Source organism: Peromyscus eremicus, chromosome 2 (genome assembly GCF_949786415.1).
Source record: "Peromyscus eremicus chromosome 2, PerEre_H2_v1, whole genome shotgun sequence".
Classification (NCBI taxonomy): domain Eukaryota; kingdom Metazoa; phylum Chordata; class Mammalia; order Rodentia; family Cricetidae; genus Peromyscus; species Peromyscus eremicus.
The window spans coordinates 61,914,036-61,930,613 of record NC_081417.1 but is presented as its reverse complement, the minus strand read 5'-3'; the positions used below and the strand labels follow the sequence as shown (position 1 = coordinate 61,930,613).

General features: G+C 51.0%; 1 protein-coding gene across 5 annotated transcripts in view; it reads left to right on the top strand.

Annotated features, from left to right (window-relative positions):
* Positions 1–870: 870 nt before the first annotated feature.
* Positions 871–16,578, top strand: part of Aqp7 (aquaporin 7) — a 30,726-nt gene continuing 15,018 nt past the window's right edge. Inside the window, exons 1-8 of one of the 5 annotated variants that reach the window (XM_059254130.1) lie at positions 871–1,173; positions 1,925–1,968; positions 4,034–4,151; positions 11,878–12,004; positions 12,450–12,587; positions 12,767–12,885; positions 13,059–13,276; positions 13,575–13,865. In XM_059254130.1, coding sequence (XP_059110113.1) covers positions 4,053–4,151; positions 11,878–12,004; positions 12,450–12,587; positions 12,767–12,885; positions 13,059–13,276; positions 13,575–13,767 — 894 coding nt within the window. In that variant the 5' untranslated portion in view covers positions 871–1,173; positions 1,925–1,968; positions 4,034–4,052 and the 3' untranslated portion in view covers positions 13,768–13,865. The other 4 variants (XM_059254128.1, XM_059254127.1, XM_059254129.1 and 1 more) reach the window with 4 other exon arrangements.

The following is a 16,578-nucleotide window of genomic DNA, read 5'->3' as shown; positions in this document are numbered from 1 at the left end:
TTATTTTTGTTTTCTGAGACAGGGTTTCTCTGTGTAGCCCTGGCTGTCCTGGAACTTGCTCTGTAGACCAGGCTGGCCTCAATCTCACAGAGATCTGCCTGCCTCTGCCTCCCTAGTGTGTGCGCCAACACCACCCTGGCCCCATACAAGACTTTGGGGGCAACCGCCTCCTATAATTTCTCCCATCAAGAAGCTGTGGGTCTCCCTGGGTTCCCTGCCCACGGCTTCCCTCTCCAACAGTAGGTGCCCACCCTCAGGCTTCAGAATTGCAGTCCCTGCTGACACTTCCACACCTGCCCTGTTCTTCTAGGCCCATCCAGGCCCCTGAATCCAGAGGACCTCTTTGACTATAGGTGATCCTCAGGATCCTTCCTGACCCCACCCTCATCACTGAGTTCCCATTAATTTCCTGAGCTCCAGCCCCGTGCTGGGCCAGCTTGGTTTCTCCCATGGAGCCCAGGGCTTGTCTTTCTTAAGAGAGGCAATGTCTAGAACACAGGGCCTAGGATGGGACCCCCAAAAGACCAGGTCTGGATTTTCCACTCCCCTCCAAGATGGGGACCCCTGAGGACAGGGCCTAATTTCCCTCGCTCTTCTTCAGGTTGAGGGCTCTTTGAGAACTGACCCGGGACTGCTTTCCCCATCCTTCCTCTTCTCTGTTGACTTCTGGAAACTTCTACCTGCAGGCCCCATCTACACGGCTTTCTCTACAGCCTGGGTCTCAGGAGCCTCTGCACAATTCCATAGGCTGTCTCTGGCTCTGGCCTTAGAGATCAGCCAGACACTTGGCTTATAGGATTGGCCTTTCCTCTGGGACTATGACCCAGCTGCATGCCTGGAACTTCACCTCTGATCTCACAATGGCTCAGAACTCAGGCTCCATGGAGCTGCTGGCAAGTGGCGCAGGGATGCTATTCTGGGCCGTGTGTGTGGACTGGGCTTAAGTGGCATGAGCCAAACCCCTACCCTACTGACCTCTCCTCTGGAGGAGCACAACACAGGGCCACCTTGGACAGGGCTAAGAGGCAGGCTCTAACCGAGGGCTCAGAGACGACAGAGCTCCAGTCGCAGCTCAAGTCTGCCACCACGATAGAGGAACAGAGTCAAGGCCAGTTTTGACACTAACCAAGGGACCCAGATGGAGTCTGAGAAACACCTCAGCACTTCAGCAGAGTGAGTGGGGCTTCATAGGCCGGGACAAGCCCGGCAGGGACCACACAGGGGTGACTATGGAATTGTTTGGGAAAGAAGGTTCGTCAGGAGTGGAAGTATGACCTCCTGTTCTGGTTCAGCCCCAATGTGGCTGTGTGACATGGACAGATGAGCTGTAGCTTGGCTGTGGCAGAGTTGCTGAGTGGGGCAGAGTTTGGGACGGGTCTGTTGCGCTATACCTGCTGGAGGGAGGAAGGAACCGCTGAAGATCCAGTCCCAAAGACTGGGCAGAAGAGAGGCAGGTCAGAGATGGATCTGCTGCTGGCTTCTTCCTGGAGTCCTCCTCAGAGGCTGGGTCAGGACACAGCAGTTCTGCCATTAGGGTTAAGGATAGAAATTGACACTTCATCCAGAGAAAACTGGATAGAGCCTGGCCGAGGGCAACTCAAGAGTTAACCTTGACAGCATGAGAGGATGGGATACAGGGTAAGTTTCAGGATAGGTGGGTAGATGGCAAACTTGGAAGGCCAGGAGGATTTCTGAAGAGCCTGGTCTTGAGGTCCAGGGTCCTGAGACAGCATGGGTAAAAGGGTGGGACTGCAGGGCCTCTAGCAACTGCTTGAGGTGAACTTCCTCGCTCCCTCTCTATGACCCCCCTCCCTCAAGCTTGCCTGGGTTTGGGGGAGTCACACTGGTAAGAGCTGCCGTATGACTTCTTCCCTGGGAACCCGAGGTCTGCTGGGAATGTGGGGCCAAGTTCCGTGTCCCTCAGCCCTAGGTTCTTTTCTGGTTCTGCAGCATCTAAAAATCAGAAAGGTAAACAATGGCTCCAACAATCCAGCCAAGGTGGTAAGCATCCCTCGTACCCCCAGCTCTAGTCCCTATCCTTAGCCCAGAGCACACCAGTCCTGTGCCCAGCATTTCCCTCAGGGCAGCTGCTCCTGTGGGCCCCCTCTTTCCCACCCACCCAGTAGCCCATGGGGCCCAGCCCACCTTTCTCCGATGCCCCACGGCACAGCCTAGATCAGGTTGGGCTCTGGGCTGAGGGGAAACTCTGAAGATCAAGATGAGGATCCAGGCAGGATTGGTGAACAGGTTCTGACTCTCCCGGTGTAAATGACACTTAGCTAAACCAAATCCATCACTTTTTGGACTCTTGGGCACAGCTCTCTTGGGGTGAAATAAAAGCCAAGTCTTTGCACTGGCCATGGCTTGTCCTCTGCCCCAGGCCTCGCTCTCCTTCCTCTCCAGGCTGCACTGACACATGCTTAGACTCCTTCAGCATCTGTTCCTTCTTCCTGGAGTTCTCTGCACACATATCCACACAGTCCCTCCTTCACCCCCTCCGCTAACTTCCATGAGGCTTCTCAGTAAGGCTTCCCGGGATTACCTCACTTCCAGCCACACTCCTTGCGCAGACCCTGCATTCCCAGTTCCCCTTCCTCCGGTTTCCAGACCTCCGTAGGACTTGTCACCCTCTCAGGCAAGCACGCTTGCTTATTCCATTTACTGCTGACTGCCGCGGGAGCACAGATGTTTGTGCAGGGCCCTCTCTTGGACTTAAAGACGGAGGGGTTCCTGCATTGATGGCACTGCTCTCTCAGCCATGTCCTCCCTTCTGGGCTTTAGACCCACTTCATAAGACCTGCTGGGGTCTCACCAGCAGCTCAGATCCCAGGTGAAAATGACCTTCTCCATTCCCCCCCCCCCCCAGCCACATACTCTTCTTCCTGTGGTCTCAGCTCAGGGCTGCCCTTCTCCTCAGCTCCAGTGAGAAGTCAAGGCCATGTCCTCAACGTTTCCCTTTCCATCATGGCTGGCTCACATCTACTCACTGATACCCTAGAGCACTTAGACTTCATGTCTTCTACCTTTGAGTCTACCACTAACCTGTTTCCCCAAAGCCCACATAGCCACATCTGCCCTATTTCCCCAAAGCCCACGTAGTCACATCTGCCCTATTTCCCCAAAGCCCACGTAGTCACATCTGCCCTATTTCCCCAAAGCCCACGTAGCCACATCTGCCCTATTTCTCTTCATCCTCCAGATCCAGCACCTCCCCACATGCCAGCCCTGTGTGCCCTAACAGACACTAGTTCCTGAAACTCATTTTTCGTCTAGCTGCCCCTCCGACAGAGATTTTATTGAGCAAGCCTGAACCAAGGGTGAGGCAGGTTAGGAAGTTTCGGTGTCGATCTGGTTAAGATCAAGAAGTAGATGGCCTGGTTCTCATCTATTCAGCCGGTATTTACTGCCCATCTGTGGGCCTGGCATGAGGATACCTGGGGCAGTAAGACTCTTTCTTACTTTTTCCCTCCTTTCTTCCTCTCTTTTGCTTGTTCATTCGCTCTCTAGCATCTCTGTGCTGGCCTGGCTGTGGAGCCCAGTGCATTTGCTGAACCCTTCCCTCATCTTCTGAAGAACCTAGCACTTGCTGTTCAGAGAGCTCAGCATCAGATTTTGCCATACCTCGTGTGCTCTACAGAGCGGCCCACTGCTCCTAAACTCTGGCCTGTGCCCCAAGCTCTGACTCCTGCGAAGAGACAGACACATTCAAGCACTGTTTCCCATCTGCTCCCTAGTCAATGCAGACTGCACTTTCAGCTCCTGGCCTACCCTCTCTGCAAAGTGGCCACGTTGGTACACCCTTCCTACCTGTTCCGTCTGGGGCTGTAGGGAGAAGGGGACTAGCTGGGTCATCTCTCCATGTCCCCGTGGTTCTCAGGTATCTCTCATCCCAGCTCTCTCTACTGCCCTGGGCCAGAGAAGGGCCATAGGGAGAGGCTACCAGGTTACCCATTAACTCAGCCATGAGTTGAAGGGCCGATGGGCAGGAGGCAGACTTGAATCTTCTGTTCGTTGGTTTGGTTTGCTGCTTCAGGCCCACCCCGAGACCCACGATGGCCCCTGTGCACGTGCTCAGGCCCATACGAAGGATACTGCAGAAGGAGATGGTGCGGGAGTGCCTGGCAGAGTTCATGAGCACCTATGTCATGATGGTGAGTGAGTAGGTGGCCTTGGGTGGGTGGGGGGCCCACTGCTGACCCCATGGGTCATAGCATTTCTTCCCCTGCCTCTGAGCTGGGAGCTTGGGAAAGACTCAGAGGAAGAGAAGCCTTTCTCATCAAGTCCTTTTTGGGACAGAAAAAGGCTCATGATAGGTCAGGATAGAATGGAATCGGGCTGGTGGAGGAGGGAGGAAAGAAAACCTATAGTGAGGAGATTGAGAGGCAAGGCATGGTGGTGGGGGTGTGTGCAATGTCAGCATTTGGGAGACTGAGGCAGAAGGACTGAAGCAACTTTGAGGCTAGCCTAGTGTACATAGCAAGTTCTAAGCTAGCCAGCTGCAAGGAACTGTCTCAGAACAAAACAAAACACAATGAATCAACAAGTCAGACAAGAAAGAGACAATGTTGAAAGACCTGGGCACGGTGGTGCACACCTGTAATGTGAGCGTGAGGCAGGGCAGTTGGGAATTCCAGTCCTTCGTCTTACTGCTGCATCACAAGTTCAAGACCAGTCTTGGGCTACATAACGGAAGGTGGGGAGACCTTTGAGAACTGCTGTGAGGGAAATGGGGAGACTATCAAACAGGGCAATGGAGGGATGGCGAGACGGCTCAGCAGGTAAAGGTGCTTGATGTGCGAGTGTGATCCATGACCTGGGTCCAATCCTTGGAGCTCAGGTAAAGACGGAAGGAGAGCATGCACTCACACGGCTGTCCTCTGACCTCCACACACGCACTCACGCACACTCACACGCACGCACACACACACAATTTTTAAAAAGTAGTAGAAGGCTGCAGTCGTATTTGGATGTCACAAGGTAATTGTGGGAAGGAGCCCGTCATCAGGCTGTTGTTGTTGGGGTTGGAGAGTGGGTGTTGACAGAGCCAGGGATGGATGGTGGGGAAGCTCTGAGGGGCCGATCTGGAGCACGGTCGTGGGGAGGTTCAGGAGGTCTTTAGACAGGGGTGCTGCTGCTCAAGGGAGCCCGCAGCGAAAGAGGTAAAGTTCACCTCGCAGGGTGGTTATAAAAACTGTTCACACTTAATGACATGGGAGGGACTCTGGACACCGCGGCTCTTCTCCTAACCCTGACCATCAACAGCTGGCTGCAGCAGGTCTGTCCCTGGCTCCCTGGGAAGCCTGACTTCCCAGTTTCCTGGTGTGGAATCCCAGCTCCTGGGTTTGGGAGTTGGGTCTGAGTTCTGGTTCAGCCATATCATGTTCCATGTGATGCACATTTTAACAGTTCACAGTTAGATTCTGTGCTGGCAAATGTGAACACTAGCATTGAGCTGGCAGACGTACATGAAGAGAGCCAAGTGCCAACACCCAGTATATCACACACACACACACACACACACACACACACACACACACACACACGTGTGTGTATATATATATATATATATATATATATATATATATATATATATATATATATATATATATATAGTTGGTTCCTTGTTATTTATTTATTATTATTTTGCTTTTCTAAGATTTTATTTTTAACTTTACATGCATGTGTGTGGGTATTGTATGCTAGCGCAGGTATCTGTGGAGACCAGAAGTGAGGGCTGGATCTCCTGTGAGCTGCCTGATGTGGGTGCTGCCAACTGAACCTGAGTCCTCTGGAAGAACAGCCAGTGTTCTTAACCTCTGAGCTCTCTCTCCAGCCTGGGTTTTTTCAAAATTAAAAAAAGTTTTTAAAAAATTGTGTGTGTGTGTGCACGTGTGTGTGTGTGTATGTATGTGTGTGTGCACGTGCATGTGTCCATGCATGTGTGTGTGTATGTGTGTGCACGTGCATGTGTCCATGCATGTGTGTGCGCGCGCGCGCGCGCGCGCGCTGCGCGCGCGCGCACCACTAGGTTCCTTGTCATTTTGACAGGCACTCTTGATACTCTCCTCTCTGCATCTCCCACCTCCATCCCTACATCCTTTGGCTCCTGAGCTGTGGGGAGGACAGCCTGATCTTGTTCCTCCTTAACCTAGGGCAAAGTAATTCATTGATGACAACATTCCAGTCCTGAGAAGGCTGTTAGACCTTGGAACTGGGAGGCTGGCGGGCGCCTAGCAGGGACTGCCCATGGACTGACACACGGCCTGCATCTGCTTTTTTTTTTTTTTTTTTTCTTTCTTTCTTTGTTGGTACCAGGGATCAAACCTGGAACCTGTGCACTTGACAAGTGCTCTATCACTGGATCCCGGTTACGCCCTTGGTCCTTCTTTTTGAAGTTTTGTAATTGATTTTTTTTTTTTCTTTGACATGTATACGTCTTTGTATTTTGTGTGGGCGCAAGCATGCCGTAGTGAGAGCTGGAAGACCAGAGGGCAGCTCATGGGAGTGGGCTCTCTCCTTGTACGTGGGTCCTGGGGATGGAACTCTGGTTGCCAGGCTTGGCAAGTCCTTTCACCGGCTGGGTTATCTTACCAGCTTTCTTTCCTTTAAAAGTTTTATTTATTAGCCGAGTGGTGGTGGCGCACGCCTTTAATCCTAGCACTTGGGAGGCAGAGGCAGGCGGATCTCTGTGAGTTCGAGGCCAGCCTGGTCTACAGCGTGAGATCCGGGACAGGCTCCAAAGCTCCATAGAGAAACCCTGTCTCGAAACCCCCCACTCCCCAAAAAATTATTTATTTAAAACAAGACATTTCTGCACAGCCTCAATTGACTTCAACTTTGAACTCCTCTGCCCCTGCCTCCTGAGTGCTGGGATTAAGGGTGTTGTACCATCATGCCTGGCCTGAGGTAGGTACTATTATCACCCCTGTTTTACAGATGGGAAAATGAAGAGGTTCTGTGAGACTAAGTCACCTGCCAAAGACAAAACCAAATCCAGGCCAGGCTGATGTCTGTCCTGATCCCTCATCTCTTTGCCCTCCCACTCAGCTTAGAGATGGCAAAGCTAGCATGCTAACTCTCCTCCAGCTGGGGTGGGGGGTGCTTCCTTTCAGTCTCTGGGGAGTTCAAGAACACCTTCTGGGCTTCAGGCCCATCGGTACAGTGGGGGCAGAAGCATTTGCTCCACTGATTTTCTGTGACGTTTGAGAAAGACCACTTGTAAAAAGACCTTTCTGAGGCTAAACTTCTCTGTAGGACAGTGTGCTGTTGTTATTTTTAGTTCCTTGTCTCGGGCCAAGAAGTGGGGGCTTTTTTGGTGATAGGAAGCTCAGTGGATCACCAGGGTAAAGGTTGTGCCAAAAAAGGCCAGTGTGACCTTGGGCTCTATTCCCTGCAGCTGGGAGGAGTTGTTGTTCTGAGAGCAGGCTTCCTGGCCGTTGCTGGCACTTTGATGGTCTGGGCTACACTCACAGACCTGGGAGAGGAAGGACTGGAGGCTTCAGAGCCCTGGAAACCTGGCTGTACATGGGAGGTACAGGGCAAGGATTGCAGACTCCCATGCCATGGACTGACGGAAGCGGGCAAAGGGCTTTGGTCCTATCTGTATAAGGGTGTAGTCACTGAGAGTGGAATGAAGGCCACTATTCCCAGATCGTCTCCTTTTTAAGAGCCGCTGAAACTTCCAAAACCAACTATGCTGGGTGGATCAGGGCCATTCACTGGCAGTTGGGAAGCCTGGCATCAGGATCTCATCATGTGAAACTGGTTCACTCGTTCATCATCTTTAGCAAATTTTTTAAAAAGCTCTATTATTTATTTATTTAATGTACACTGGTGTTTTGCCCATATATATTCTGTGTGAGGGTGTCCGGTCCCCTGGAACTGGAATTACGGACAATTGTGAGCTGCCATGTGGGCACTGGGAACTGAACCTGGGCCCCTCTGGAAGAACAGTCAGTGCTCTTAACCTCTGAGTCATCTCTCCAGCTCCAACAGATGGTTTTGAAGCTAGGTGTGGCGGCACATGAATGCAATCCCAGAACTCCAGGAGCCGAGGCAGGAGGATTGCCATGAGAAGGTCTATCTCAGGAGCAAACAACATAGTCAATGGCGTTGAATGAGGAGAACGGAAGTAGGACTTCCTGTCTGAAGCCCCTCCATGCTCATCCAGGCCTTGCTGCTTCCCATATCTCCCGGCCTGTCACCTGGCCTGGTCGCCTTCCACACCCATCAGCTCCTGTTTGCTCATGCTGTGTTCCCCCACCCCAACCCACCCCACCCCAACTGCCAGTCAGGCCATCTCTGGGCACCCTGCCCCTGTCCTGGGCTCCTGCAGGACCCAGGGAGCCCTGCTCAACTGCCTCTCTCTGCTTTGGGGGTTGTCTCACTTCCCCCCCCTAAAGTTTGTTTGTTGGTTGTTTTTACAATTATTTTTAAGTGTGTGTGTGTGTGTGTGTGTGTGTGTGTGTACTGGTGTGTATGTGCATGTGAGTTCAGGTGTCCACAGAAGCCAGAGGTGTTAGATTCCCCCTGAAGATGGGGTTCCAGGCAGTTGTAAGCCCCCCTGACATGGGTACTCAGAACTGAACTCAGGTTCTCTACAAGAGCAGTGCATGCTCTCAGCCACTAGCCATCTCTCCCATGTTTTTATTTGTTTTAGACAGGGTCTCACTGTGTAGCCCAGGCTAGCCTCAAATTTGGGATTACAGGCTTGTCCTGCTATGCCCAGGTGGCTTGCTTACTTTTTTCCATTTTTCATGTGTGGTGTGTGTATGCATGTGGAGGCCAAAGATTCAGGTTGAGAATCACCACCCTTCCACCTTAATCATTGAGACAGCGGCTCTCAATCAAACCTAGAACTTGCTGATGTGGCTAGTCTTTCTGGCTGATCGCTCTGGGGATACTCCCTGTCTTTGCCTTCTGAGGTTGAAATTACTGGTGATTCCACACCATTCAGCATTTAAGTGGGTTTCTGGAGATTTGAACTCTGGTCCTCACACTTGGGTGGCACGTACTTTAACTGCTGAGCTATCTCTCCAGCTCTTTTTTAGAGACAAGGTCTCACTACATTTATAGCCTTGGACCCTGGCTGGCCTGGAAGATACTATGTAAAACATGACACCTCAAATTTAGACTAACCCTCTGCCTCTGGAGTGCTGGATTACAGGTGTGCATCACCATGCTAGGCCTGGCTCTTCCCAACTGTGCCCCCCACTCTGGAAACTGCTTGATCTGCCGCTCACCAGAGGAAATCATCAGGAGGCTCACTGTACCCAGTTCCTCCCCTTCCTGTGCCTCTCACCTGTGACCTCTGCATGTACCCACCTCCCCTCAACTGGAGCAAATGCCTCCTTCCAGGAGCCTCTCCACCTCTGCACCAGTCACCCCCCCCAGGTACTTTGCCCATCTCACTCTTCTCTCTCTCTCTCTCTCTCTCTCTCTCTCTCTCTCTCTCTCTCTCTCTCTCTCTCTCTCTCCTCTGCCTATACCAAAGTCTCTCTACCCAAAACAACACAAGACCCAAACCTGGCACCAGTCTGTACCAACTCTTTCTACTTCCTCCTTGTCTTTTGGGGTCTCGGCTCAATGGCACAGCACTTTCCTTGCATGAGTGAGGGACTGATTTTTCACCCTTACTGCTTCACACAACAGGAAGAATCCAACAACACTGTCCCTCAGAATTATCTTTGCTGGACCCAGTGACATGTGCCTGAGACAGAAGGATAGTTGAGCTTAGGAGCTTGAAGTTATTCTGAGCAATATAGTGAGACCTTGTGTCCAAAGCACAAAAGGAAACAAAAAATTGGACTTTTCCTCACCACCACTTACCGCTTAATCTCTGGACCCAGCCACTGCCCCCAGGGCCTGACAACACAGGACTCAATACCTTACAAATGACTTTTGGAGTGTCACACCCGAAGGACTGCTCTTTAGACCTTTACACTTGTGACTCAGGCTGCCAAGACAGAGCTGACTCTGCCCTCCTCAGGATGCCATCTCTCCCTGGTGTCCACAGCATAATTTCTCCATTCTTCCATTTCAATACGTGCTGCAGCTGACATTTCTAACACTTACCCTGAGTCCTGCACAGGCTCAGCTCTGTGCCCTCTCCTGTATCATCATCCACTGATGGAGTTGCTTCCAGCTCTCATACCCACAATTCCTTAGGCTTTTTTCTCTCATAAACAAAGGCATACAAGGGAAACACAATCAGTCAGATACGTAGTTTTTTCACAGTAGCCACATTAAAAAGGTAAAAGAAACAGGTGAAATTATTTTGAATTATGGTATTTAACACATATATTCCAAACTTCATGTCATAAGCAGTCAGTGGAAAACTACTAAAGCGATCCTCATTTCTGATTCTAGGTATGTGAAATCTGGTACATGTTTTTACACCTAACGGCAGGTCTCGTTTGTAGTAGCCACACTCAAGCACATAACAACCACATGTGGTCAGTGACTGCCACGTTAGAGGACACATATGCAGACCCTTTGCCAGCAGCCCACAGTAGAGATCTCTTCACAACACATGTACGAACACATGGACATCTCAAAGGAAGTGTCATCTGAGTATGTTTTTATTTTTAAAAGTTTATTATGAGCTGGGCAGTGGTGGCAGATGCCTTTGATCTCAGCACTCAGGAGGAAGAGTCTGGTGGATCTCTTGAGTTCCAGGCCAGCCTGGTCTACAGAGCGAATTCCAGAACAGCCAGTGCTACCCAGAGAAATCTTATTTCAAAAAGACCAAAAACAAAGTTTATTATGCTTTATTTATTTGTGTGTGTGTACAAATGTGTGCTACATCACATCAGCGGAAGTCAGAGGACAACTTTTTGAAGTTGGTGTTCTTCTATTATATAGGTTCTGGAGTCAAACTCAGGTTGTTTGGCTTGGTGGTGAACACCTTTTCCTGCTGAGCTGTTCTCACTGGCCCCCTAAATGCTTTATGATGTAGGCTCAGGTATTACAGGCAGAGGGGTTAGTTTTGTTTATGGTTTGTTTGTTTGTTTTTTCTGGACAGTGTTTCTCTGTGTAGCCCTGGCTGTCCTGGATCTCGCTCTGTAGCCCAGGCTGGCCTCTAAGTCAGAGATCTACCTGCCTCTGCCTCCCGAGTGCTGGGATTAAAGGTGTGCTCCACCACCTGAGGGGTTAGTATTTCTAAGAACCCAAAGACATTCATGGCAGCAGGGATTTGCATAGAACGTTTCTTAGATTCATGCTTGGCTCATCATGTCACAGTTGATGTGACCTTGAATAGGTCCTTCAGCTTCTTTAAGCTTCAGGTAGCCCATCGGTCCGGTGGGGAGAACAAGAGTTCTTTCAGATGGACTGTTAGAACCTCCTTAGGCACGTAGTATGTCTTGAGGGGGCCAATTCACACCAGCTGTCCTCCTTGAAGCCGTGCTCCCACTCCAAACTTGAGACTAGCTGTAGATCTAGCCTCTGAGCGTAGCATCCTATATCTCGATCTTTTTTATCCCCACTACTCAGCTCTCATTGACTCTGAGATGCTTCACTAGAGGCCAAGGAGGAAAGTTTATAAGAAAAGACTGGGGAAAGAAGGCACGGTCTTTTTTTTGCGGGGAGGGGAGCGGTTGGAGACAGTTTCTCTGCGGAGCTTTGAAGTCCTTCCTGGAACTCTCGGATCTCCGCCTGCCTCTGCCTCCCAAGTGCTGGGATTAAAGGCGTGTGCCACCACCACCACCACCACCACCACCACCACCCAGCAGAAGGCATGGTCTTTATAAGTGATATTGGGGAGGCCCAGGGATGAGGGCATAGGGGTGGGGTGGTGAGGAGCAGAAACTGAGTTTTGAGCCTTCCTCCGATGGGGGAGGTTGGGCCGGCAGCTCCCTCAGAAGTCCTCCCTCACAGGTATTTGGTCTTGGTTCCGTGGCTCATATGGTTCTGGGACAGCAAAAGCTTGGGAGCTTTCTTGGTGTCAACTTGGGTTTTGGCTTCGGAGTCACCATGGGAGTGTACGTGGCGGGCAGCATCTCCGGTGAGTGAGCCCGTATCTGGTCAGGCCAAGACTTTCTGGTGGGCTGCTTCCGTCCCCTTCAGCAAGCCTCTCCTCTGGCACAGAAGCCCCTTCTGCTGCACCTTTAGGCGACCCACAGGGAGGGGAGCCCTGTGAAGCCCTTGCCTCTGCCCCTGTCTTTCCCAGACTCCTCACGGACCCTTTGACTCACCATTTCACCAGCTGGCTTATCTTAGAGCTTAGGCCAAGGAATCACCTCTCTCCTCACTTGCCTTATGTAAAAATGGTGACGGCGGCCCCAGCTTTGTGTGGCCTTTTAAGGGTTACGTGAGAGAGTTCTTGTCACAGGAAACACACCCCATAAACAGTAGCCTTCCGTTTTTGTTGTCGCTGTTGCTGCCATGTTCATTTTGTTGCTCGTTTCTCTGCTTTTAACCCCCACCGCACCCGCCTCTTCTCGTGATAGGGGCCCACATGAACGCAGCAGTGACCTTCACCAGCTGTGCCGTAGGCCGAATGCCCTGGAAGAAGTTCCCCGTGTATGTGCTGGGCCAGTTCCTGGGCTCCTTCTCAGCTGCGAGCACCATCTACTTATTATTCTATAGTGAGTGTTCTTCCCGGGTTGTTTGCCTCCAGCCTCTTTTTCTGAACTATGGCTAGATGCCGTCTTGGTATCTAGTTCTGGAAGAATGAGAAACAAACAAACAAAAAACCTAGCCTAGTAAAGCTGTTGAAGTATTTCCAGCCGCTTACTCCTCAGGCTTTGTGTCTTTGTCTCCACAGGTGCCATTTACAATTTTGCAAGCGGAGAACTGTTGGTGACAGGTTCCAAGGCCACCGCGGGCATCTTTGCCACCTATCTCCCTGAACACATGACCTTGTGGCGGGGCTTCCTGGATGAGGTCAGTGATGAGGGTGACTCACGTCAAGTTCCCGGTGACAGGTAACGAGGACGGACGAATCCTGGATGGGATTGTACCAAGACATGTCTCTGCCACTGCAAATTTGGGGTCCTGCCTGAGCGCCTGTGACTTGGCCATGTCCTCAGTGGGTTGCCATGACATTTACTCTCCAGGTATTCTTGACCGGAATGCTCCAGCTGTGTCTCTTCGCCATCACTGACAAGGATAACAGTGCATCACTTCAAGGGGCTGATGCCCTGGTGATAGGCATCCTTGTTTGCGTTATTGGGGTGTCCCTCGGCATGAACTCGGGATATGCAATCAACCCATCCCGTGACCTGCCTCCCCGCATCTTCACTTTCATTGCTGGCTGGGGCAAACAAGTGTTCAGGTATTGCCCCTGCAAGACCCCGTTCCTCTCAGCTTCTTGGGTGTCCCTGCATGCAGAGGGTGTGAGCTGTCAGGGCGGGACAGGAGAATCTTAGGAAGTCTCCAGGTGGTCTGGGATCAGGAGGGGCCCAAAGATCCTCAGCTGTGGATCCTGCTGTTGGACTGCCCCTGATTCAGGCTGAGAGTCCCTTAGGGTAGATGGGGTGGCTTCTTTGCTCACCCTATGGTGGTCTGAACTAGATACAAGTGACATCCTGGGCCTCAGTGTCCTGAGTAGGCCTCCTTCTCTTTGCCTGCAGTGCCGGGGACAATTGGTGGTGGGTGCCAGTGGTGGCACCCACCCTGGGTGCCTACATAGGTGGCATTGTGTACCTGGGCATAATTCACCCCAGCATACCACGGAATCCTCAGAGACCGGAGAACTCTGCACCAGGAAACCAGAACGTAACCGTACCACCCAAGGTTCCCCTCACCTCCGTCACCTCCACCTAACCTGCCCCATCCCTCTGTGGCTCTATGCCTCTGGGGTGCTTCTAAGTAGAGCTATCTGTGACCACAACCCTGCTGCAATAAAGCACACCTCACTGGCAGTGGTCCTCCTGCAGCTGAACTCTCTCCTGGGCTCTTCTGGGAACTTGTCATGTAGAGCAGGCTGGCCTTGAACTTGTGGCAATCTTCCCACCTCTGTCTCCTGAGTGTTGGGGATATAGGCATTTACCACCCTGCCTGGCATATTCCAGGGCTGTTCTTCTGGGCTCTTTTCTTAGTACTGGGGCATAAGGGCCAAAAGACACCAGCTCTTTCCAGCTCCAGGAGCGGTGTGCCTGGGAGAATGTCTACTTGGGGCCTCACAGTGATATAAAGACACCAGACAGACTGGTGGACCTTCATGCATTGGTGTATGTGTTGGGAGATGGGGGCCAGATTTGGGGACTCTCTGAGGGTATCCTGGGACGGTACTCCGGGGTCTCCTGCTTCTTCCTTCCTCCAGTTCTGAGCCGGAGAAGGCAAGGCCAAGAGTTTACACCAGGATTTCTCAACCTGTTTTCATGAGTGCCTTCCTCAGTGGCCTTTTAGAGTCACCCCCTGCGCCGCCCCCTTCCCCCCTCCCCCGCCCCCACCTTGAAACAGGGTACTATGTAACCAAGTCTGGCCATGAACTCTTTTTTTTTTTTTTTTGCTTTTCAGGACAGGGTTTCTCTGCGTAGCTTTGTGCCTTTTCCTGAAACTAATTCTGTAGGCCAGGCTGGCCTCGAACTCACAGAGATCCTTCTGCCTCTGCCTCCAAAGTACTGGGGTTAAAGGTATGCGCCACCACCGCCCGGCTCCCTAGCTGAAATTTTAAAACTCCATTTCCAAGCCAGGTGGTGGTGGTGCACACCTTTAACCCCAGCACTTAGGAGGCAGAGGCAGAAGGATCTCTGTGAGTTCGAGGCCAGCCTGGGCTACAGAGTGAGTTCCAGGACAGCTCCAAAGTTACACAGAGAAACCCTGTCTCGAAAAACGGAAAAAAAAAATCCATTTCCAGAATCAGTTTGGATTTCCTTAGGATTGCTTGGTGTGGAGTGAAAGCTTTTATGGGGTTTAATTCCCTCCTTCCTGCCACTGGGAAGAACTGATTCCAGAGTTGGGAAGGAGGAAACAAAGAGACACATCCTTCAAAGGGCTAAGAGACATTAAATATCCTCATGGCATGGAGGGGAGCAGGCTCAGAAGACCACCTGGTGATGGGATGAGGCAGGGGTCAGCAGACATCATCGTTCTGTCCTGTCATCAATTTCCATGAATGCTGAGTGAGCCCTGACTCTGTGCAGGCTCTGGAAATGCATGATGGATGAGGCTGGGCCTTTGCGTCTGAGGACTGTGTGTGTGTGTGTGTGTGTGTGTGTGTGTGTGAGAGAGAGAGAGAGAGAGAGAGAGAGAGAGAGAGACAGAGTGTGTGTGTGTGTGTTGGCAGAGGGTGGGGCGGGGGTGTGTGCAGTGTGTCCTTTACTGGGGCTGAGGGCCACACTTTATAGCCTTAGAGAACAGGGGACAGAGTAGGCTGGACTCCTTTTGGAGGTGGGGGACAAGGTGAGATTTTATTTATTTATTTATTTATTTATTTATTTATTTATTTATTTATTTATTTATTGGTTTTCAGGACAGGGTTTCTCCGTGTAGCTTTGTGCTTTTCCTGGAACTCACTTGGTAGCCCAGGCTGACCTCGAATTCACAGAGATCGGCCTGGCTCTGCCCCTCGAGTGCTGAGATTAAAGGCGTGTGCCACCACCACCCGGCAAGCTGAGATTTTCAAAGCTCACCTGAACTATACTACCAAGTGTTGGATGCTGGAGCTGGGACAGATGGGTCCACAGAGAAAGTCATGAGACAATATGCTGAGAGGGGTATAAAATAATGATTCTAAATGTTGGTTTAAAAAGGGGAAGTGCAAATGTGAATTTAACAGGAAGTTGTAGATTTTTCAACACTGTACACAAACTCCTTTGTTACAAATCAATATTTATGCTTCTAAAAAAAATTATGCCGAGAGGAGCCAGCAGGGCACCTAACGGGCCAGCTGGGCACCGCGTCCTGCAGATGGGTTTTGCTCCATCCCTACAAGGACCACTGGCGGGGCGACATTTTGTGGGCATAACAAGCAATGCCGGGGCTGGAGCTAGGGCTGTTTGCAGAGCTCTTGCTTAGCATGTGTGAGCCATGGGCTAGAGCCCCAGCACGCTACAGAGCTAAGTGTGGTGGTGTATACCTGTACTCTCAACACTCAGGAGGCGCAGGCAGAAAGGCCAGCCACGAGCTTGAGGCCGTGGGTTACACTGTGAGCTCCCAGACCAACCTGGGCTACCGAGGGAGATTCCATCTCAAAACAAAGAACAGAGCATAAAGCCATACAGTCAAGTTGAAAATAAGCAATATAGTCTCTGGACTTACACATGGATGTAACAACACTATTTAAAAGGAGAGATGAGGACTGGAGAGATAGCTCAGAGGTTACAAGCACTGGCTGCTCTCTCAGAGGTCCTGAGTTCAATTCCCAGCACCCACAGGGTGGCTCACAACATCTGTAATGAGATCTGGTGCCCTCTTCTAGTGTCTAAGCACACATGCAGGCAGAACACTGTATACATAATAAATCTTTGAAAAAAAAAAGGAGAGATGATTTCTCTAAGGGCATGTTCAGAGTACAAGTTTCATGTAAGATTTTAATGATTCTCTAGTTCTAGGATTAAATGTATGAATTTGTTATATGATTTTGCCTGATAATATATTGTGATATAAACTCCCCTGTGTATATGTCATGTA